This window comes from Labrus mixtus, chromosome 1 (genome assembly GCF_963584025.1).
Source record: "Labrus mixtus chromosome 1, fLabMix1.1, whole genome shotgun sequence".
In the NCBI taxonomy this organism is placed as follows: Eukaryota; Metazoa; Chordata; class Actinopteri; order Labriformes; family Labridae; genus Labrus; species Labrus mixtus.
Window position 1 is genome coordinate 35,387,131 of NC_083612.1, and position 25,305 is coordinate 35,412,435.

The following is a 25,305-nucleotide window of genomic DNA, read 5'->3' on the forward strand; positions in this document are numbered from 1 at the left end:
AAGCAGGAGATATGGTGACTACAGACCATCTTTATATGACTGAAATACATTAAAAAAACTACAACAGGCTGTATAGCCGATATACAAATAGACTATATGAAGTATATTTAATTTCTAAGAACTTAAGGTTATATATATCAATAGTGTTTTTTAGTTCATTAATATTTCACAACTGATGTCAAGACAATTCTTTTAATTATTGTAAAAATAGAAACAATGTCATCGGTGACAATATTGTTGAAAGCAGTGGGTTGACTCTGAGTGTCATCATATAAATCATATGTAAGATAAAAAATATGAGATAAAATGTATTAGGAATAACTATTAAATGTTTAATTATATATATATTACAGAATACAATTATATTGTGTCTTGTTGTTAAGTCTTAATCTATTGTTTGTGGCCACCTCCTCCCACATACATATCCATAGGGCCACATTGTACCAGGTCACCCTGAAATCCTGGCTGCACTAGTTCCCTGTTAGGGGCTGGTGACAGCATAGGGTCAAGTGAAAAGTCAAATAACTTGCTTTTATGTTTAGATAACAGTCTAAAGAAGATAAAAATGACATATTTTAATGTTTGGTGTACTTACTTAAAAAATGACAGACTTTGATATACATACCTTTTGAATTTTTGTTTCAATTTCCGCCTAAACTACATGTATGTTTAAGTGTGAAAAATTCAAAAAATGAAAATGGTATTGATAAAATAATTGTAACTAATAACTATCTGCGAACATCCTGTCCAAATTTGGTGAAATTCTGATTGTGATTCCCAGAGATACATGTGATAAGGCTGGAGCTGTCCCTTTTGGAGAAGCCCTAATTTGACCTATTTTCGTTTTTTGGTAAGATGCATAAAACATCCAAAAAAAGTTATTTTGCAGTAAAATATTTTTATACAACTATCCGTTTCATAAACTAGAAAAAATATGGTTGTGCTTTGTTCTACCTCGGGTAGGGGTATGTCGGAAACTAAAGCCTTTTTGGGGGGTTTGTTCCTCTACTAACAGGAGAGGGACGTTAAAGTACAGTTTGTCTCCAGCTTATGAACAGAGACGTAACTCTGGTGCGGACCTGCACAGCCCAACAGAGAAACACAGCAGCTTCCCCGTGTGTCACTCACAGAATCAGAGCAGTGAGAGGATGCATACTGGCCTTTTTGGATGAAGTGATAGATGATGCGAAAAGTCCGGCCCTCTTCAAATTCCTGGTTTTAAAATCTGTCCCTTTTGAATTTGTAATTGAATAGCCCTGCCCTAGAACAATTAAAAGTTCCTGTGGTCCGAAACACCTTATGACACGCTTTGGACTGACTTTTTTTCTCTTAGACCATCTTCTGTGTGAATTATAACTTTATTATGTCATTAAAACATTTAATACAACCCTGCGGTCACTTCCCAGTTGTCCTATACGTTTTTAGGCTACAATTATTTATATTTATTTAATGAAATAGACCAAACTTTTAAAATATGCTGCCATGACGGGAACATTAGCCTATGCAACTTCAATATGCATTTATAGGAAACTATGATTTCATTACCTCAAGTGGATATCCTCTGGGTCCGTCATGTTTAGGTGAATATCCTTTGGAATTAGTTCCGCTTTTACCAAAGATTGATTATTTGTTGATTAATATTTGTAGCCTGTGCGTCAACAAGTTTTAACACGGGAAACGTTTTTTGGTTTTTTTTTTGCGTTGCCATAGCAGCATTCTACGTCATAATAATAATAGTCCAGGCGATATTACGTTTCTCACGCGAGATTTGGAAGTATCACAAATTTCATCTTTTGATTTTTTTTTTCTTTTTTTTTTGCTCAAGTACAATTAGTGAGGAAGTGGAAGCAGTCACAATGACTGTGTGAATTTTAAATGATTTCGTGTAACTACATGTATTTTGAAATTCCCTCACATTTGCTGTTCTGCTCTGACGTCACACCCCTCCCCGCCTTGTGCTTGTGACCGGCAAACTCCAGAGCCAATCACCACACACCATCTGTCAACATGGCGTCGGACTTCAGGTGGAGATGTGGAGTGCTCCTACTTTGCACTTATCTGCTTTCTGTTTCAGCTACGGGAAGCAAAGAAAAGCCTCAGAAAAAGAAGGATATCCGAGACTACAATGACGCAGATATGGCACGGCTCCTGGAACAATGGGAGGTACGTTAGCATGCTACATTTCAATACAACAGCCTGAAGACATGAGCTAGCTACAACTGACAAGGGTGATGCATTCAGGGTCCGCAGAAAAAGTACAAACTGAAAAAACTATCTGGCAATAGCGAGAATAAATTCCTGAATTAGGAACGATGTATTCAACTAATAGGTCTGCAATTAAAATGCAGACATATGTGAGTAAAGGGCTCTGTTTGTGTTACGTTAATGCATTACAAGAAAACAGACGTGGATAGTGACGTCATGCAGAGGCCTAGCATCACTGCATTTCTAAATGTTAATAAGTGATGTTATCAGAACTACTGTTTCAAAGTCCAAGACAAAAACAGAGACACATTTGGATTTAATAAAGTTGATGTGACCACAGAAACAACGTGTTTTTTGCATTTAAATTAGAAATTAAACGCAGTTCATGGTTGTGTGTAAGTACAGTAGTGTCAAGTTAATAAAAAACCTTACAGTAAGTCTCATTTGGTCCGATCACTGTTATCTGAATACATTGTCTGTTTAGCAAGTGTAAGTAAGAGGAAGTAGAAAGTACTAAAATAGCTTGAAAGAATAAAAAGCAGAGTCTCCAAAAAGGTTTTATGAATTGTTTTACTGTACAACACAACAAAGTCAAAGTCTTAAAATAGTTATATATAGTTAAACCTTTTTTGTAAGTGTCTGTCTTTTAATAAAAAGCATCTCAAACCATTCTTAAAGGGTACAACTTAATAAATTGACTTTTTACTCTACACATAATGTACACGACTGAATTAAGAGTGATATATTACAAGGTCAAAATGCAGAATAAGAACAGCCAGCAACTCACTGATTTTCCCAGTGTTTCATCACATCCTGACTCTCCTAACATACATATTTAATATGTCCTTTTTGTCCCACAGGAAGATGATGACATTGAAGAAGGGGACCTCCCAGAGCACAAGAGGTCTCCTCCTCCCATCGATTTCTCCAAGGTAGACCCCTCCAAGCCAGAAGAGCTGCTCAAGATGTCCAAGAAGGGCAGGACTCTGATGGTGTTTGCTACAGTGTCAGAGGATCCCACTGAGAAGGAAACAGAGGAAATCACAGGCCTGTGGCAGGGAAGCCTCTTCAATGCCAACTTTGATATTCAGAGGTAGTCCTCCCAATCCTCACTGAGCTCGTTTAGTATAAACAAGTCATTTGATCAGGAAGGCTAACTGCAGTAAATAAATACAATAACTACAATGAATAAGTTTTTCTCCAATCCTCTAAAACATTGGTAGTAGGTAGGTTTACAGACCCAATCCCACATTTAAAGCCACCACTCCAAAACCTACTTTACATTTAAAGTGATGAGCAGAGGCTGTTGTGTATCCAGTTTGTAGTCTTTCCTGGTGAAGAAATGTCTTGCAGTCAACTCAAACACAAACACACTTATAAGCCATAGTTGCTCAATTACTAAAAACTCAAGTTCTTGCTATTGATAATAGAATTTTTGAACGGCTCCTTTAATGTAAAAAAAAAACCTGCCTGGCCTGACCTTAAAGGCCAAGCAGACTCTGGTTACACACACACACACACACACACACACACACACACACACACACACACGCACACACACTTAATACAGACAAATGATACCAGCCCTTATGTCATGTGCCACCCTTTGCTAAAGAAATACGAGCCCCGGGATAATGTTGACGAAAAAAGTGAGTGACAGAAGCATGTTAAGTGTTTACTAGAAGATATTTTTTATTTAAAAATAAAAGCAGTTTTTATAAATATTTACATAGGGAAGCCTTAACCTTATAAGGTTACTAATATTAATTTATCATATAGATGTAACTCACTCACAGCCTGGCCAGTGGTTGCTCTTAAACACTCATTATTATTATTATCATGCTCGCTCTGTCGCTCTGCTTCACTGACACACACATGCACAGTGGTGGGAAATATCATGAATTGTTAATGTTTTACAGCCCACTAACATTTTTGTCCTGTTTCATCTCCTCAAAGGAAACAAAATATATGCCTCTTAAGCTTGTCAAATTCTCATCTTTGTCATGGAGAAACGGTTGAAGAATAACACTTATTTTTGTATTTTTTGTCAACAAAATGAACCCTGATTTACCTGTCCTCCTGCAGGTTTGTAGTGGGCTCCAACAGGGTGATCTTCATGCTGCGAGATGGCAGTATGGCCTGGGAGGTCAAAGATTTCCTCACAGCCCAGGAACGCTGTCAGGATGTCACTGTGGAGGGACAGGTATTCCCTGGGAAGGCCACAAAAAACAACAATGACACAACTAAGACGCAAAATGAGGTTAACGGCAAGAAAAAACCCAAGAAGAAGTCAGAGGGCAAGAAGCCTGACGTGGAGGGGAACAGAGCCAGCCATCTGAAGCAGGAGCTGTGATGGACATGCAAAAACACTCTTTCTTCTGGCCTTCAGTGATAAGAGTGAACTTATAAATCATGTTGGGTACATTGACCTAAACTGCTGAGCTGGTTTAACAAGAAGATTTCTGTTTGTTTTCTCGACCTCACAGCAGCAGCGTTGTACTGGCATTTTTGAAAATCATTGTTTGAGTGGTAACCAACTCTTAAAAGTTACCATGCTGTCTGATTATCTAGATTTGTTTCTGTTGCTCATCACCAAATGAAAACCAATACATGCACACTTTCTCACTTTTATAGTGGAGATTATGCCAAGCAGCCTTTCAGATATATATATATTTTTTTTTAGCCAAAAGCCATGTCGGGTACAGTAATTCATTTTCCACAGCCAGAATGATGTGTTCTTTTTGTGACAAATAGAACAGCAGTGCATTCTGTAGAAGTATGCGTCTTCATGACTACCCTTTGAAAACTGGACATCAACTGCATCCCCTTTCTGTACTGTCTTTAATCAGATCACGTGCTGTAGGCGCATTTAGGTGATACCAAACTCCTGATCATATCAGTCAACTGATTTATGTTTGGCTTCTTTTCAGGTTTTTACATGAATTTGTTTTTCTGATGTCGAGGTTCTACCCTGTGTAAGGCTAGGTTAACATTCATGTCATTGTCAAAAGTTGATCCCAAATTAGAACTCACATTTTCTGATAATTATTCACTTTTTTAAATAAACATTTTGTCAAATAATCTGATAATAATAATAGCTTTTATGGCATTGGGATCCAATTTCATCACATGAAGCCTTTCTGGCCATTTGAAAGAACACAGGTTTACTGCCCTTCAAGTAATGACTACATACTTGAAAACTAGACATTGACTGCATCCACTTTCTATACTGTCTTTGATCTGAAAACTGTTAATCTTCTTGAATGACCAAAAGTTTTATAGGAATAAACCTGACTGCGCTTTAGTTCTGAAAGGATTCCCTTTCAAAGAGGCATTAAAGTCAGTGATTTTAAGGATAATGATAAAGGAGAATAAAGTAATCTTTTCATTTCTAGACTAGTGTTCCCAGTAAGTAGACTTTTCAAAGGTGTTTGCTAAATAAATATTGGTAGTCCATAGAGAGGCTTGTACAAACAACAGTTCATCAGAGGTAGAACTTGAGTGATAATAATTCAAACATGTTACCATTTAAAAAGGCAGTTTCACTTGAAAATAACACACTTTGTGTTACAACACTCCTGATATTGTTTAAGAAATGTGTGAGTTTTCATGTATGTTAAAGCCCCCAAATAAGCGATTAATTTGTGCAAAGGAAAACCATTAATCACGATATTCCTTGCATTCCATTAGGGTCCTTCAGTGCTTTGGGCCCTAAATGTTAGATATCCTTTTGCAAAGAGACAAACTTGGCTCTAATCTGTACCGCAAAGGGGCGTCTGTGGCTCAGTTGGTAGAGTCAGTCGTCTCTCAAACAGAAGTCTGGGGTTTAGTTCTCCCACATGTCTTAATCTATGTTGCTCCCGCTGCATCAGAATCAATACAGAACTGTATTGTCCAGTACTCACCTCTCGGCAGAGTTTTTAGTCCATTATCCAAAAACACTGGCACATAATTGACTTTGGTCCAGCACTGAAATGCTTTTGGACACCACCCCATGTTGTCCCGTGTTGTCCACGAGACTTAATCTCAGAAACCTGTTTGTAAGAGCCCAACTTCTACTGTGCAACACTTTTCAACCCACATACTCAGCTCTGCTGCTCATCCCACAAATGCAGGTTCCTTACAAATGTGGCATCATTTAAAAGGGAAATAAAAATAAGATTTATTGCCAAGAACAAAGAAATAATCTTCCAAACAAACATTTCTTATCAATCAATCAATCAATTTTTATTTGTATAGCGTCAACTCATTTTTGAGTTTTTTACAAGAAGCAGGTAAAATACCTTACTCTTTGTCTGTTAACATTACAAAAGAGCAGGTAAAAAGACCTTACTTATTGTTATGTTACAAAAAGCAGGTAAAAGACCTTACTTATTGTTATGTTACAAAAAGCAGGTAAAAGACCTTACTTATTGTTATGTTACAAAGATCCGGCCTATCCATCATGAGCACTTTAGCAAAGCAGCAAAAGTTACAGTGGTAAGAAAAAACTGTCTTATTAAAAGGCAGAAATCTTCGGCCGGATCCCCGGCTCATGACAAAACAGTCTTCACAGGCCTAGACTGCGCCGGGCTTGGAAAGGGATAGGGGGAGAGATGGGATAAGATGCAGGAAGAGGGATAGAGAGCAAGGGGGTGGGGGGAGGCAAACCGTCCATCAGCAATCCGGTTGGGAGGGGAGGGGGGGGTTGTTCTGGCAGGCCGCCAACCGACGATCTTGAGGAGCCTAAGAGAGCTCAAGAGCTCCCAGGAAAGTAGGTGGTTAGTGACAAGTAGGATTCAAACCAACTCAAAGCAGTCCCTGTAATTCCAAGCAAATGCTCCAGTCTGTACAACAGGATCTGATGGTCAATGGTGTCAAAAGCAGCACTAAGATCTAACCAGACGAGCACAGAGAGAAGTCCCCTGTCTGAGGCTAGAAGTAGATCGTTTGTAACTTTAACTAGTGCAGTCTCAGTGCTATGGTGGACTCTAAATCCTGACTGAAACTCCTCAAATAAACTGTTGTCATGGAGAAAGTCACACAGCTGATTAGCTACCACCTTCTCCAGGATCTTCGAGATGAAAGGAAGGTTGGATATAGGCCTATAGTTAGCTAGAGTTCCTGAATCTAGAGTAGGTTTTTTAAGTAGAGGTTTGATTACCGCTACTTTAAATGCCTGTGGTACATAGCCTGCCAGTAAAGACGAATTGATCATATCTATTATAGAGTTGCTAACTAAGGGAAAGACTTCCTTAAACAGCTTGGTTGGGACTGGGTCCAAAATACAGGTTGACGGTTTCGATGCAGAAAAAATGGAATATAGCTCTGAAAGGTCGATTGGAGAAAAACAGTCGAGACTAATATCTGGTCCTGGAACTGTCTCTGCCGTATCAGACGTATCCGCACCAGGTAAGGGCAGAAGGTTACCAATTTTGTCTCTGATGTCTAGAACTTTGTTGTTGAAAAAGCTCAGGAAGTCATTACTGCTGAGGGCTAGAGGAATACAAGGCTCAATGGAGACATGACTCTCTGTCAGCCTGGCTACAGTGCTGAAAAGGTATCTAGGATTGCCTTTGTTTTCCTCGATTAGAGAGGAGTAGTAGGCAGCTCGGGCGTGACGTAGAGCCTTCATATATCTTCTATGGCTATCCTGCCAGAATAAACGAGATTCTGCCGTTTTGGTCGAGCGCCATATTCTTTCAAAATTCTGCGACGATTGTTTCAGAGTACGGGTTTCTGAGTTGAACCATGGAGCCACTCTCCGCCGCTTGACAACCCTCCGTTCCAGGGGAGCAATCGAATCAAGAGTAACTCTCACTGCACTATCAACAAACTGATCCAGCTGAGAGGGACTAAAGCTATCATAAGAGTTTCCAACTGGGTTAAAAGACGGTACTGAATCAAAAGCAGCTGAGATAGCTTCCTTAAATCTAGCCACAGCACTATCAGACAAACTTCTAGAGAGCACACCTCTTCCAAGCGGAGATAATTCTGGCAGGACAACGTTGAATGTAATAAGGAAATGGTCTGATAAAAGAGGATTTTCTAGGAAAACTGTAAGGTTATGGATTTCAATGCCATAAGCTAAAACAAGATCCAGGGTGTGGTTAAAACGATGAGTAGGTTTCTTTACACCCTGGGTGAAACCAATAGAGTCTAATAGTGACATGAAAGCTGTGCTCAGGCTATCATTATCAACATCCACATGGATATTGAAGTCATCTACAACAATTATTCTATCACTGCTAAGGACTAAATCTGATAAAAATTCTGCAAATTCAGATAGAAATTCAGAATATGGGCGAGGAGGGCGGTAAACTACAACAACTAGAACTGGCTGAAAGGTTCTTGAGACTGGATGTGGAAGACTAAGAACAAGGCTTTCAAAAGAAGAAAAGTTCAGCTTTGGTCGAGGGTTAACTAAAAGACTGGAATTAAAAATAGCTGCTACTCCACCACCTCGTCCGGTGTCTCGAGGTATATGAGTACTAAAATGACTGGGAGGAGTGGATTCATTCAAACTAACATATTCATCTCGACACAGCCAAGTTTCAGTTAAACAAAGTAAATCAATATGCTGATCTGATATCAGATCATTCACTAAAAGAGACTTGGATGCTAAGGACCTAATGTTCAAAAGTCCGCAGTGAATTTTCTGATCTTGTAGCAAAATCGTATTCGTAGTTTTGATTCTAATGAGATTTTGACGATTCACGCCGTTTGGATGACTTATAAAAACGGGTCTGGGCCGGGGGACAGACACAGTACCTATAGTATAACTACAGTTCGATTCAGAATTACAGCTATAGTGACTGGGAGACAGATCTAAGGGAGGCGCAGAGAAGTGTGTAAGACTGCAGCTCTGCCTCCTGGTCTGAACTCTGTGTTGTTGTCAAGGTTTTGGACTAATAACCTCTGCTATGTTTCTAGATAATAGAGCTGCACCGTCCAAAGTGGGATGGATGCCGTCTCTAGCTAGCAGACCAGGTTTTCCCCCAAAAGACTGCCAGTTATCTATGAAGCCCACATCGTGTGCTGGACACCACCTCAACAGCCAGCGGTTGAGTGATGACATGCGGCTATACATGTCATCACTGGTCTGATGTGGGAGGGGTCCAGAGAACACTACGGAACTTATATGTATTGTTGCTCTGGTGTCGAAATGTTTGTCCCAGTTTATGATTCCATAGCACATATTCATGCCACCACAGGTTGGGCAAACCCACTCTTGAAAGTCTGACTCTGACCTTGTCTTTGGCATTTTTTCTATGAAAGTAAGCAGGGTGTCATAATGATTTGTAAAGACCCTCTGAATGAAAGTAAGCAGGATGTCATAATTATTGGTTTGGATCCATTGAAATGCTGGGAATATAAAGAATCATGTCAAGTTTTGTGTTTTTTTCTTGAAGCATGCCCAAGAAGATGCGGCTGTATGATGATTTCTATTTAAAGAAGGGGAAAAAAACAGATGTAAGCTTCACTCAGTGACATTTAGACAAATTGTTCAAGATTAAAATGATTTATTTCTTTACAATAGTCCTTTAAAAAAAAATCAGTTTCATGTGGCTTTATTCATTTACAAGCCCAAACAACATATACAACACATCCATTTGGTACAGTCAAAACAAGCCAACTTACCAAGAGTCATATGCATGTTTGGTACAAATGCTTTATAATGGAGCATATGCACTCGTATAAGCTCCATGCAGTAAACATACAGGCACATGCAGTATACATACAGGACAATAATAACATTTCAACTAAAGAGAAGTCCCTAGTTGATTTGGACCAACTGTGTCTGTACAATAAATAAGTATAAAATATATCTCTTAGTAAACTTTAGATTTGAAAAACAATTCAAAACATACAAAACACTGAATTACTGCTACACCTTCCGAAAAAAGACCAGCTATTTCGGTAAAGGGAATTCTTTCATGACCAATTATTTTTCCATCAACTTTTTGTTTGGTTGGTAAATTGCACATTTAAAAATCCACACATTCAGTGGATATGTTTTTCAATATTTTATATTCTTAAGGGCTTCTTGCTGGTTCACCCAAAATCCCTTACAGATGGATCACAAACACCGATACAAAAAACAATGACATGTAAGCAACATTACAATATCAAATGTTAACAACCACAAGTCCAGAAGATAAACAAGGAATGTTTCTGTATTTTTCTCTCCTCTCTCTTTAAATAGTTGAGAATAAAATGCACAATGGTAAACAAGTCAAGTATTACTGCCGTCACATATCACAGAGACCTGTATGGGAAAGATGCACCTACACCACATTTAGCATTAGTTCATTTTATATAAACTATAATCAACCAGGCTTCGAGAGAGATATTGCTGTTTTTTAACTTAAAGGCTCAAAGAAACACTTTTTACCAGGTTGTTCAGAGAAAACTGTCATTATTATTCATGACCATGGACAGATTTAGAGAGTCGGTGCACAGACAGGCCTCTAACCCCTCTGATATGGAGGGAAAAAATAGTTAACTACAAATGATGCAGTTGGCCGTTTATGTCACAAGGAGCTAAAAAAAGACAATACTGCGCACGTCACTAATTTATGTTTTGTTTGTTTTTATCTCATGTTCATTTGCACCCTTTTTCGTTTTGTGTCCTGCTAAGCATCACCAATTTATTAGAAAAAATCCCACCGTTTCTTTCCCTCTAAACCCTGTTCATGTGACAGTTTGACGTCCTAAGCACCTACTTCACAAGATAGCTGGATGTGGGAACAACTCCTTCAAAGCACTGTTTTGTGTCCTCCAATGAACAAGGCAATATAATTGTGAATTATGACTTAATCAGGGTGCTGTCATTTTTCTGCAAAAACAAAATTCTGATTGTGTTCATTCAGAGATTAGTTAGAGTAATTTACTGCAGATCTGTGAGACTGAGTTCTCCCTCACCATTTTGCCTTCATGCAGTTTACAAAGACAGTGAGGCCAGTCTGTGTAAAGGTGTTCATGTGAGCTGGTGCACAGTAATAATGCTTCTCTAACAACCCAACAGAACAGTTCACTCACAAACATGATCAATGACTATCTCTAATAATGTCTGTGGTGACAGCCCAGTTTTTCGCACACACACACACAAATGGCCACTGTTAGCCACGATTGTTAAAGGGCTGATGACTTCCAGCTGAAGGGTGTTTCCAGCTGTAAGCCCTGTACGTGAGGTTGTGTTTACACAGGCAGATTGTTCATGGGCAGTGATAATCGCTGTTGTTGTTTTGTTTGTTTTTTAACCAGAATAACCTAACAAAACCTACCAAGACCCATGGCTTAGAGTATCTGCAGTGATGGCAGTGTGTATTGAATGTGTACTTTGTGTGTCTGTGCATGTGCATGTGCTTTTAGGTGGTTATGGTGTTGATAGTTGGGGGGCGGGGAGGGGGGGCTACATAGTTTTTGGGCTCTCCTCCCTGCTATGCTCAATGCTCACTCATAGTTTGAACTTGCGGACGACAGGCACAGGCAGAACTTGATGGATCTTGGCATGGTCTGCATCCACCTCCAGATGAACCCAGTCAGGTTTGAAGGAGCCCTTGAAGCCCACAAAAGCCAGTTTATCTGCAGGATGAACAAAACACAATAAGTGAGTTCAACTAAATAACAGGGTGTTCCTCATGATGTCTTCTCCACAGCATCGTGGAGCTGCTAAAAACAGGAGCCTAAGGTTCTCTGCAAAGAAACCCAAGAGTTGCCATTGGTACTGTCGCATCACACAGCAAAAAGCTTGTTGCTTTTGTATTCAATTTAATTTTTGGGATCATGTCACTATAACAGCAGTTGCTTCATTACTTCTCCGCTGAAGGCCCTGCTGGAAAAGAATTGAGTTTCCCACTATGGCCACGTTGCTGTGAATTCAGACTCAGGGCAGGAAGCTCAAATGTTGTAAACGTGTCTTACTGTAATGTTAAGGTTTAAGTCAAAGACATTGCATAACTTAGGTTTTTTATTTCAAAGCTTCTTGATTTTTAAGAAACCACACAGACAGTGGGTACTGAAAATCTGGGGAGACATTGGTCTGTATTATGAGTTACATAACCATAAGCTAAAATCAGAACACGACTGACACTTCCCAGTTAACATTTACGTTTGAAAATCATTAAAATTATAGAACAGGCGTATATAAATTCTAATAATAGCACTAATCTTGAACACATTGATATGAGCCTGATGTAAAATGAGCTGAATCTACTGTAGGCCTATTTGAAGCTTACAGCTGTGCAGCTCTGTTGTCATTTTCAAAGTGCTGTATCGTCAATTCAGTGTTGTGCCTAATTTTCCCATCAACAAATGAGGCAGTGAATTTGCCAGTATCACCAAAAGATTAAAAAGAGAAAAAAGACAAACTTGATTGAGTTTATGAACCCCTGCAGATGATACAGAATGCAGCAGCACGACTGGTCTTCAACCTTCCTAAAAGAGCACATGTCACTCCGCTGTTCATCTCCTTACACTGGCTCCCAGTTACTGCTCGCATCAAATTTAAAACTCTGCTGCTCGCTTACAAAACAGCGACAAAAACATCTCCTCCTTACTTTAACTCTCTGATCCAGGGCTACACTCCCTCCAGCCAATGAAAGGCGTCTGATCCAACCTTCACAACAGGGTCCTAAGACGCTGACTAGACTCTTCTCCTCTGTTTCCCCCCCGGTGGTGGAATGAACTTCCAAACTCCATTGGATCTGCAGAGTCCCTCTGCACCTTTAAGAAAAAGCTAAAGACCCAGCTCTTTCATGAACACCTTCGCAAGTTGCTCAGATGCAACTAAACTAGAACATAACAGTGATGCCAACATTCAAGCTTCCCCCCCTGAGTGTGAAGTCACATCATGACATGACTTTGCTGGTCTGTTTCACTATTCAATTTAACTTTGATTTTTAAAGTGAGGATCTGATTTAATTTGTCATTTGCACATATTTTAAGTGAAATATATGCTAGCGAAAACAAATTACAGCACACTTATTTTTCACTATTATTATAAATATGACAGAATGATGCAAAACTCTATTTTCCTGTTTGTTTCTCATGGACAGTGGATATGAAGAACATTTCTGTATTATGTTAAATTTACAGTCATGGAGGGATAGGAATCTCAGGATACAGGGAACCTAAAGTCAATAAGACGTTTAAACAATGGATATGTAAGCAATAAAGCAGTGCTATATAAGCAATATATTCTGTTTGAACATCTTGAACTCATAAATGTAGTCTTTTTCATTGAGATGCTGGATATGCTACATGGATTGCATTGAGCTTTTGAGACATGACGAAAAAAATAAAATCAAACAGACTGTTAGCATTTTCTATGGAAAACTTCATTTGTATATAAATACAAATGAAATACTTCCCCTAAGGCTGTAGATATTCATTGGTCTACTCTATTCTGAGAATATTTTCTTTAGATATAACTATTCTTGATGGATGTATATTTGTAGGCAGCACGAGCTACCATGTCAGCTATTTTAACACTCATCACATGACACAGCTTAAATTTTGTTTGAAATAAATTACTTTTATCAATTTTTAGAAGAAGGAACAATGCTTGAAACAGATGCATATGATTCTGTTTGTATATTATGGCACATGAGACATCACTGTTTGTTAGAAAATCGCTGGTTATAGGCACATCAGGTACCGTGGGTGCAGGGCAATCAATGTCTTATTTCACTCAAATAACAGGCTGTCTGCAGAGATAACATCAGGCAGACTGTGATGTTTAAAAGCTAACTTTTTCTGAAAGTTTTTGTCAATAAACTAGAAAATTCTTAATTATATCCTGAATATAATATTTATTTGAACCCCTGTAGGATATTAGTATTTTTATGTTGGAGTTGTTTAAGTTGATACGGTAACCCGGTAGTTTTTCCATGACAAACAATGAAGTTTTGCACCCAGAAGTTTTGGACAGCCCTCACTGTGGTGGAGCCTACTGGAGCACACATATAGTGGAAGAGTGCAGGAAGAGGTTGGAGAAAGGCTCTAAAAAAATGATTGTCACATCCAATAGAGCAACAGCACCATCTACTGCATAATCCAGTTATTGCATGCTGAAGCCCTTCACTGTGAGCATATGATCCCAGCAGACCTTTAGTACAGACATAGTTTACCTTTCAATTTGATGCTTCTGTCTGCTCCAAGTCTTTCTAAAACTCTAGTCCAGGATCCTCTGGTAACCAGACGGCCTTTCGATGTGAGGAGGACAATTGTACTAGAAAGAGAGAAAGATTACATCATTCAGGCTCAGTCTAACTTATTGCAATGCAATTCAGTTACTTTGCAGGCCAGTGCAACACTTCAAAGAAGAAAAAAGGAAACTAAAAAGAATTACTCTGGACCTCGAGTGTGATACACAAACAACAACAAAAACAAAATAATATAATTTAGTTTATACTTTAGTGATTATACTACTAAAGTATTTTATGCTCTTTAGATTGTGATTGAAAATTAAATGTTTACTGAATGATTTTTCACAGAGTGTAGTGATAATGTAAATAGTAATAGTGCGTTTGTGCAGCAGAGCAACAGGGTCTTACCCATTTCTCAGTCCACTGACGTAATTGTCGATCTGTGCAGGGATGCCCTGCAGGATGGAATTCCTAAAAGCTTTGCTCTCCCCCACCTTCCCATCATGGCCATCAATGACCGTCAGCTGCACCCCGTCTTCTGGCTGGTACAACTTCCGTCCGTTCACCTGTCACAACACAGCCAGTAAATAACTAAACTGCTCTGAGCTTGAAATGAAAACACTGCAATGATGTTGGTCAGAACACACTCAGCGTGGCAGAGGGGAAACATGCAGAGCTCTTAATTAAACAGATAAATTAAACATTTTTATTTGTTGATTTTTTTCAGAACACTGCAAGCAACAACAGCAAACTATTGAGAGTAGATGGCAGCTCCTCTTTGTCTGCAGGTTGAGAAGGCTCTACACAAACACTGGGACACTCTGCAAGGTGCACAGTTAAAGAGAAACCCAACCCACCACAGGTCCCCCACAGAGCACTCAGCATTAAACAGTTCTGCAGCCTACAGGCCATGAAACTGATCAACTCTTGTCTCAGTATAAATATTTATTAGTGCAACTGGCTCTTTTTTAATCCTGTTATTAAAGCATTACAGCTCATTACATTACATTGTCCATTATTCTCCAATATTGTAATCATTTACTCAGAATGGTTTGTTACAGTTGTGCTCATAAGTTTACATATCCTGGCAGAATTTTTGGTCATTTTTCAGAGAATATGAATGATAATACAAAAACTTTTCTTTCACTCATGGTTAGTGGTTGGGTGAAGCCATTTATTATCAAACAATTGTGTTTGCTCTTTTTAAATCATAATGACAACAGAAACTACCCAAATGACCCTGATCAAAAGTTTACATACCCTTAATACCGTGTATTACCCCCTTTGACATCAATTACAGCTTGAAGTCTTTTGTGGTCGTTGTGGGTGAGGCACTTAATTTTCTCAGATGGTAAAGCTGCCCATTCTTCTTGGCAAAAAGCCTCCAGTTCCTGTAAATTCTTGGGCTGTCTTGCATGAACTGCACGTTTGAGATCTCCCCAAAGTGGCTCAATGATATTGAGGTCAGGAGACTGAGATGGCCACTCCAGAACCTTCACTTTTTTCTGCTGTAGTCAATGACATGTCGACTTGGCCTTGTGTTTTGGATCATTGTCATGTTGGAACGTCCAAGTACGCCCCATGCTCAGCTTCCGGGCTGATGAGTGCAAATTTTCCTCCAGTATTTTCTGATAACATGCTGCATTCATCTTGCCATCAATTTTGACCAAGTTCCCTGTGCCTTTGTAGCTCACACATCCCCAAAACATCAGCGATCCACCTCCGTGTTTCACAGTAGGAATGGTGTACTTTTCATCATAGGCCTTGTTGACTCCTCTCCAAATGTAGCATTTATGGTTGTGGCCAAAAAGTTCCATTTTGGTCTCATCACTCCAAATAACTTTGTTCCAGAAGTTTTGAGGCTTGTCTCTGTGCTGTTTGGCGTATTGTAAGCGGGCTGCTTTGTGGCATTGGTGTAGTAATGGCTTTCTTCTGGCGACTCGACCATGCAGCCCATTTTTCTTCAAGTGCCTCCTTATTGTGCATCTTGAAACAGCCACACCACTTTTTTTCAGAGAGTCCTGTATGTCAGCTGAAGTTATTTGTAGGTTTTTCTTCGCATCCCGAACAATTTTTCTGGCAGTTGTGCCTGAAATTTTTGTTGGTCTACCTGACCGTGGCTTGGTTTCAACAGAATCCCTAATTTTCCACTTCCTAATTAGAGTTTGAACACTGCTAATTGACATTCTCAAATCCTTGGATATCTTTTTATATCCTTTTCCTGTTTTATAAAGTTCAACTACCTTCTCACACAGATCCTTTGATAATTCTTTTGCTTTCCCCATGGCTCGGAATCCAGCAACGTCAGTGCAGCACTGGATGAAACATGCAGGGGTCTGTCAGGAGCCCAGAAACTCACTGACTTTTTATACACACACACTGATTACAAGCAAACAGATCAGGTGAGGCAGGTTACCTTCAGTAACCATTTAGACCCATGTGTGTCAACTTGTGTGTATGTTATCTGGCCAAAACCTCCAGGGTATGTAAACTTTTGATCAGGGTCATTTGGGTAGTTTCTGTTGTCCTCTATTCTCTTCTGATTTCAGTGATTACAAAAATCTACTTTTAATGAGCTTTTATTGTCATATAAGGCCTCTAAGCGCGTCTCCTGATTGAATACAGTTAAAGCTGGGGCAGAGGTGTTCTGCTGCCTGTGGACATCACACACTTTTTTATTTGCTTTTAAAGACAACAGGATCGCTCTGCCCTGTTCTGGCACACAGCTATATTATTTCAGAGAGGTTGGTTACCAGGAACCCCGATCAATGGGTTGAATAAAAGATTATAAATGCCTCATCAGAAAACACTCCTTACAGTAAATCTTCATTATTATGTAGCTGAAAAACTTACCAAAGGACCAAAATGAAACCATTGAGCTAACTCAACTTGAAGCATGCCTAGGACACAAACACTTGGATGACCAGAAATGGTCATCCAATATCATACTATAAAAACCGACTTCATGCATTTGCTGTATTTGGTCTTGATTTTTGCAGTTCTTAATTAAAATAATCTAATAATATAATAGGTTTCTCATATCTCTTCAGATGGCACAAAATGCTTCTGCAAATGTACTGACGAGAACTAAACAAGGAGATTTCATTCTATTTCTCTGTATGGGCTCATTGTTACAGACTGCCTGCTGTTGTAGACCTGCTTGACTTCATCTGCTTCAGTTATTATAAACAGTCATACCTATTATGTTCATTGTTATTGCTTATATTAGGAATTTCTTTCAATATTACAAGCATTGCAAATGTACTTCTCTGCTTTTCCTGTCTTACAATTTCAATTCAGTTCAAGTCAAAGGGGCTTTATTAGCATGAGTAACATGCGTTTACATTGCCAGAGCTATAGTCAAAATAAAAAACAAACAATAAGAGAATAAATCTGTAATATTACTCTCTATCTCTGTTCCACTTCCTTGACCCAGCTGGTCACAGGATGGCTGTTCACCAATGACTTCAGTTCTGCCATTTAGAAGGACATTTTTTTGTTGGTGTACCGCTGCTGCAAAGTGCTTTTGTGATGTTGGATCTTTCTACATAATAAGTACATTTGGTTGCCTTCTGTTTTTTTGTTGTCATTTGGCACACAATATAAAAAAAAAAGATCAAATGATTCTGTAAGTTCAGTGACCCATAACCAGGATACCTCAGCAAAGGCAAAGTCCTCCTTGATGTGGAAGAAGCGAGTGTTGTAGGACTCCAGTTTGATTTCAAGGAAGTGATCAGGTGAGTGCTGTCAGTACAAAAGCAGAGAAACAGAGCGTTAATACACAATGATTGTCAATTCACAGTTTGAAGTCTGTTTCACTCCAATCAAAAAGATGAACAAATCAGATAAAAAACAGCTGTATATGTAACTACAAGAAAAAGCAATGTTTTTTTTCTTAAACATGATGTTCATGTGTGACGAGGGGGCCTAAACCTCAATAAACTACATCATCTGACTTTGGTTAGTTGAGGATTGTTTGGATTAAATTCATGAATTAAGTGCTCTACATGCAGTTCATCTGACAGGTACTTCATGATTGGCAAAGAAAAAAGAACACAGATTAGGATGTGCATTGATTAATAACAAATAGGAAGACATATATTCCAATGTCGTCACAAATAATGCTACCAGTTCATTTCAAAATGTCTTCTATTTTCCGCCCTCTTCCTCGACTTTGAATAACACCTTATTCAACTTTGATCATAAAATCTCCCCCAAGAACACAATGATTGAATTGAATTATATTTCTACGTCATCTGTTATATTTAATGTATTAAACGCTTGATTAGCATTATGTTATTGTGCTTTACATGTTTTTTGTTCACCATCAATTGTTTTGGAAAAGTGCAGTATAGATACAATTATAATAGTATTATTAATATCATTATAGTTTGGTCACTAACTAATTATCTTTGCGATTTATTTATTCTGTAGTAAGATATATCATTTATAAATCCTGTAGTGTCATTTAAATAAAGGATATTCAGTGGCCACTGACCTGAAACAGCCAAAACCATGCACATCAGGAAAAAGGTGAGGGCATTTTAGAAAAGATATGAATTCAAAAGCAGATCCAGGTGTCCAAAACAGACTAGACAAACAAACATTAACCGTATTTTGTATAATTATTCAGAAATCGTATGATTGACGGTACATTTATTCTAAAAGGTCCTGCTGTAAAACAATCAAGCATGCAACAGATTTGTCACTTAAACACCTTGTGTAAAGGTTATTATAGTTCTCTTTTAACCAATCATTTAATGCTTAATGCTTATTTTATATTCAGAATTTTACATTTTTGCATGATTAAAATATTGTTATTGCTGGATTTACTCTCATCATGAATTTATGTGATTTAATAAAAATAATATAATAATACAAATTTAATATAAAGTTGCTAAATTAAAGGAAGGGTTGGTCATTTTCTCCAGATCCACTTTTTAAGATTTTGTATGAAATTGTCTTTAGGTCTTGACAGAAATCAATTATGCATGTGCCTTGAAAAAGGAATGAAGAAAATCCGTCATCTGTAGCAGTTGTAAAAAAAAAGGATGTAAAAACTTTGACCAATGTCTGCCAAGAGGTACCAATCTGATGAACCAATCAGACGCCTTCCTGTCTTCCTGCTCGTTCTCCCTTGTGTGCACTAGCCCACACTCAGAGTGCGTCACTGATGACAGAGTTTATACTCTGAGTTGATCGTTTTGAGTAGTGAAATAGTTAATAATGTTTTCTACACCATGCAAGCGATGAGCTGAGCTACACTTCTGGAGGCACGGCGCTCGTGCATGTAAGTGAGGGGGCGTGGCTTATGATGGCGCACAGAGGGGAGGGGGTGGGTGTTGACGGAGCACTGAGGGAATGCTACTTTCAAAATCATGCTAGTTTTTGAAAATGGCCAACCCTGCCTTTAAGAAAAACACAATAATAAATGATTATGCACCAACAAATCAGCACTAGAATGTGTGTCATATGCTCTGAGAGGTTGTCCCCCCTCCCCCCTGCCTCTCACCAGCATGGCATTGGGTGTCTTTGTGGGCATAGGTGTATCCACAACAGGCAGCTCAGCGTGTCGGGGGTAGGCCTGGGCCATGCAGTTGCTGGGTGGACTGCCTTTAGGAATGACAGCTGTGATCTTCACCCTCTCACAGCCTCTGACAGAGCAGAAGGCAAACTGTTCCCTGTCGTTATGGGCTTTCACCTTCAGGAACAGCAGGCTGCAACACACAAGGGTAGAACTTCAGACTTCATACACATGTGATTCATTCAATTGGCAGTTAAAAATGTATGAAGTGAAATGCAGACATGTTACAATTCTGTTTTCTCTAGACTTCTACCAGAACTACCAAACTCCTTATCTTCTAATAATGACCTCTGTGTCTGAAGATAAGGACTCACTTTTAATCACCAGTAAGCATCTCTTAATAAAAGGAAAAACACATGTATGAGAAAGATGCCATATAGAAAAGAGGAACAGAGTCTCTTGATAACGACATGATTCTATTTTCAGATGCTGAAACACATATGGTTTTATGTCACTCATACAGAACACAAACACGCAGAGAGATTTGTATCTCTGCCTCTAACTGATCACATATAAATTAGCATTGGACAAAAGGAAATGATTGTATTTCAACCAGTGGAATATATTATACTCAGAGAATGTGGTTATTCCTTATATAAATACACTGACATCTACATTTCTTCAAAATGTTTTCTGATGCTCGATAATAGTGTCAAGACAAGATGAGACAAAAAAGACAAGATAAGATAGACCTTATTTATGGACTATTTGGGGAAGTTAAGTTGATACACCAGCTCATAGTAGGATGTGGTGGAATTCCTTTACCTATGTATTAAGATTTAAATGTACAAACATCATTATGTTTATTCACTATTCTCTGATGTCAGATAGAGTTCAGCTGTGACTAGAAACCAAGGACAGCTTAGTGTGTCAAGGGTCTTCCCCTTTATATCTGCATGTTTGGTAGACTTAGTGTCTGTTCTAAATTGACATCACAGATTAGTTCAGGTCAGTATGACACTGACGTCAATAATGTCTTTTCTGTATATGCAAAGCCTGTCGAAGAGTTTGGGAGAATTGGCATAGCAGGGACACAGCTTCAGACGTGTGCTTGCTAATCCATCTCTGCTCCAGAGTATTCTTGTATCTATAAACTTTCATCAACATAAGCCATCTGAGTCAACTGAGTCTTATTGTGTGAAGTCAAGTCTTAGTAATTTCCTCAACAAATAAAAGACAAGAGCGATCATGTGGTCGACAACAATGCGCAAAGGGAAAATTTAATCTAAATTTTTTAAAATAGGATAAAAAATGATAGCAATGAAAATAATAATAAATCCAGTGTTTGGATGTTTGGAAAATTATGTTATACTTGTGGTGGTGGGGTGGTAGTGACAGAAATACCCCCCCCCCCCCCCCCCCCCCCCCCACACACACACACACACACACACACACACACACATACACATACACAACAGATGTACAAAGAAAGTATAAGAGTAATAATAATTGTTTAAATTGCACTAAAACTGTCCCTTCAAGTTAAGTTGTTTTTTCTCTCCACTAACTAACCTGAGGTAAAAAGTTGCAATCTAAAACCTGCTACCATCAGGTAAAGGAAAGGAACTTTTTAAACATCAAATTTAAGCACCAGTTTATGCCTTCTCTAAACCCCTGTGTTTTTATGATTTAATGACTTAACCTTGTGTCCTCCTTTGTTCTTGTCCAATGATAAAAAGCATTTATTTGAATACATCGGATAGATGGATAGATTAACAAACATGTGGACTTGAAAAGTTCTTTTACACGATATTTCCCTCCAGAATTTCAAAAGCTGCAGCTTTGCACAAGAAGTCTTTGTATAGTTTATATGCAATTTTTATGCCATGACGGAATTTACTTTAGTTTTATACATATACACAAAATGTAAGCAAACTTATCATACTTAACTTTGTGTGTTACTCAAGAGAGTGTGTGTGTGTGTGTGTGTGTGTGTGTGTGTGTGTGTTGTCTGACCCAGTGTCTTCCTCCCAGTGGTAGTATCCCCTGGCCAGGTGGGAGTGGTTGATCTTGTCCCTCTGTGTTGTCCTCATGAAGACGCCGGTCTTGTGGGTCCTTTTGGTCAGACGGTTGTGGATGTCAGAGATGATGGTGAAGTTGGTGCCTTGTGGGTAACAGATGCCCACATTGATCCAGTCATTTCTGAAACACAACAATCAACATATTGTACTGATTACAGCCAATCCACTTCTTACAGCCATGCTTATACTATAAATGAACTCTTCTTTCATTTAGCTGATGAAAGTCATATTTCATCAGCTGTTTCCTTAAATCACTTGCATGATTTCAATGTGAACTGCAGAGGGAGCCATAAGAATAAAGTTGATAACAATGTAATGGTGTGGCTCAGTTCTGTTCATGTCAGGATGGGTTCATGCCATAGGGAACAGCTGATGTGCTTTAAAAGAAAACCAGCCTTTAAACGGTTCAAATGTCTCAAGGTTATCTAAAGGGAGGAGCTTGAGGCAAGGCTCTCTTCATATTTGTGGAGAACAGCCTCCATCAGTTAATTTGATCAGGGTGACCTCAGGAGCTGCCCTGTGATGAACAGATAAGGAGGATCAGAGTTCAACATTAACCAGGTCATTAACCAGGTCAGCTTTAGCTCTCAGTGTCGTCATCCACAGCAGCTTTATGCGAAACTGCTTCATCACATCTTATTGTAAAATATACAGCACAATGGGAATCCCATTCAGTGTGTTAAATGTATCTGCAGAGAAGACATGTTTTTGATTTTGTCGCTGACGCTCACTTGCATGGCGTGCTGTTAGGACACGGTGGGGTTAAGATGGTGGTGATCGATCAAAAAATGTTCTATTATTTGAAGAGAATCAATCATGGCCCCTTTTAAGAAGTCCAATATCTTGGCATTGTAAAAAGCTAATGTTTTTTATTTTTATTTATAGCTTACTGGATAAAATTCACTTCAGTTAGGCTAATCATTACCCAAATTAACTGATTAACTGTCCTTCTGAGGTTAACGTCTTGGTTAAAGGCTTTATATGTGATTTTTTGATCCAGCAGATGTCGCCCTTGAGCACCAGCATGAAACCAAAACAACTCTCGCTGCATTGTTGTGTTAGCATGCTAATGCTAGCGATCTTTATTATGCTGGTATCTTCACACTGCATGTAAATTTACCTGAAATGAGCGTGATCTAGAAACACAGTTAAGCAGTGAGTACAGTATGTTATTCTTCTTTTCTCTAGTCCCTCAATTAAACAACTTTTATACACAAGGGGAGGAGTCAGCCGGCCGTCCTGGCGATGTAAACAAACTGAAGATAGGACTCTGAAAACTCTGAAAACATCACAGACAGTGGGACTCGGGTGTTACACCCATTGTAGACAGTCATGACTCACAGAGTTATTTTCAGAGGATATACTTGATTTATATTATATTTAAGTGTGAAAAATCACATAGAAAGCCTTTAAAGAAGTTTTGTATTTGTATTATCAACTGTGTCCACCTCTGCCTGAATGCAAACATGTAGGCTACTATCATCTTACAGTCAAGAGGTTTCAAATATGCCTCAGTCACATGTGCCTTTTTAAGCAAATGTCCAGCTTATTAGCTCTGAAGGGTCTTCTTTCTATTGTGAAGGGTCTAGGGGGCATAGTGTGAAAAGAATGACTGACTTGTTGAAGTTGATGAGCCAGATGGTAACCTCAGCAGGCGCCGCCTGGTCCCAGTGGATGGTGTATCCTTTTGCCAATGTAATGACTGGCTGGAACTGCTGGTAGTGTTTCCTCTTCCCGAGAGCTCCCTCCAGTGTGAGGGGCCGATCAGGGTACTCGTTTCTCACAATGAGCATGTCCAGGTATGCTGGGTTACGTATCTGAATGTAGATCTGAAGGGAACATGGCAATGTAGTTACAAGGCTCATTCTAATATCAAGAGAAATAATGAAGTTCAAATAATAAAGGTCAATGTGAGTAATGTGATGTACACCTTTATACCTAATGTTGCAAACACAAGTAACAGCAACAACCAAATGCTGGTATATAATGGTGAATTAAGTACACAATGATATTTCTTAGGAACATTATCAAAGGTATGTACTTCTTCATTGAGGAGTTTGTGTTGTAATTTGAATGAATGCACAACAGTGTATCATACTCCTGACCTTGAAAACGTTGCAGTTTTGTTAATGATATTGTGAACCTCTTTCTCCCAACACATTTCAAAACAAGGATGTTAGAATGTGTGGAGTCAACCAATAACATTGTGACTGAAAGCAGATTTGTATTTGTGTCGGCTTATCTGTAAGGATAAATCTGTAATCTATCACACCTGTGCGTAGCGGCCACTGCAGATAGCCGCCCTCCAGTCAGGCACATGGATGCAGTCAGGATGACGGAGCAGCCAGTTGTCCTCCTTGACCAGGAACGCTCCGGGATATTCGCTGACTGAACCATCGATGTCGTGGAAGATGGTGGTCTTGTCCCCGTCCATCTCCATCTTGTTAAACCAGGGTCCCGGCTCCCCAAAAAACACACGAGATGTGATCTGAAGGAGAGAGAGAGGGTGATAAACTCAAACATGCTTACATCAGTATATGCTAATTATTACATTATTTATGACAGTACCTGAAATGTTCTGTAGGTGCATAAGCACATGAAATAAACATACATACAGTATAACTGAGGCTGCCTGTATATTTAACCAATAACAATTCAACAATACATTAAAGTCTTTCTATGTGATTTTTCACACTTAAATATAATATAAATCAAGTATATCCTCTGAAAATAACTCTGTGAGTCATGACTGTCTATAATGGGTGTAACACCCGAGTCCCACTGTCTGTGATGTTTTCAGAGTTTTCAGAGTCCTATCTTCACTTTGTTTACATCGTCAGGACGGCCGGCTGACTCCTCCCCTCGTGTATAAAAGTTGTTTAATTGAGGGACTAGAGAAAAGAAGAATAACATACTGTACTCACTGCTTAACTGTGTTTCTAGATCACGCTCATTTCAAGTAAATTTACATGCAGTGTGAAGATACGAGCATAATAAAGATCGCTAGCATTAGCATGCTAACACAACAATGCAGCGCAAGTTGTTTTGGTTTCATGTTGGTGCTCAAGGGCGACATCTGCTGGATCAAAAAATCACATATAAAGCCTTTAAAGGAAGAATGTGAGATTTTTTGATCCAGTAGATGTCACCCTTGAGCATCAGCATGAAACAAAAACAAACTGCTGTTTGGCCACGCCTCCTCCATACTGAAGCCTCCGCTCTCCACCAGCCGCACACCTCCATCCCCTGTTGTGTTAGCAGGCTAATGCTACCACACTAGCTTCATATGGCACATAAAGTGACACAGAATGGCTGTGATTTAAACAAAACAATAAGCAGCAAGGAGGCGTGTGTGTTTCTTTCT

General features: G+C 38.9%; 2 protein-coding genes across 2 annotated transcripts in view; one reads left to right on the forward strand and one right to left on the reverse strand.

The window, feature by feature from the left end:
• Positions 1–1,981: 1,981 nt before the first annotated feature.
• mesd (mesoderm development LRP chaperone) lies at positions 1,982–5,286 on the forward strand. Its single transcript, XM_061043339.1, has 3 exons — positions 1,982–2,163; positions 3,066–3,298; positions 4,291–5,286. The coding sequence occupies exons 1-3, from the start codon at positions 2,008–2,010 to the stop codon at positions 4,556–4,558; spliced, it is 657 nt and encodes a 218-aa protein (XP_060899322.1). The 5' UTR covers positions 1,982–2,007; the 3' UTR covers positions 4,559–5,286.
• A 4,214-nt stretch (positions 5,287–9,500) lies between these two features.
• Positions 9,501–25,305, reverse strand: part of cemip (cell migration inducing hyaluronidase 1) — an 89,500-nt gene continuing 73,695 nt past the window's right edge. Inside the window, exons 22-29 of the mRNA XM_061043144.1 lie at positions 24,214–24,429; positions 23,559–23,770; positions 21,877–22,062; positions 19,849–20,053; positions 17,994–18,080; positions 14,745–14,902; positions 14,319–14,419; positions 9,501–11,772 (exon numbers count right to left, since the gene is read on the reverse strand). Coding sequence (XP_060899127.1) covers positions 11,645–11,772; positions 14,319–14,419; positions 14,745–14,902; positions 17,994–18,080; positions 19,849–20,053; positions 21,877–22,062; positions 23,559–23,770; positions 24,214–24,429 — 1,293 coding nt within the window. The 3' untranslated portion in view covers positions 9,501–11,644. The remainder of the gene's footprint in view (positions 11,773–14,318; positions 14,420–14,744; positions 14,903–17,993; positions 18,081–19,848; positions 20,054–21,876; positions 22,063–23,558; positions 23,771–24,213; positions 24,430–25,305) is intronic.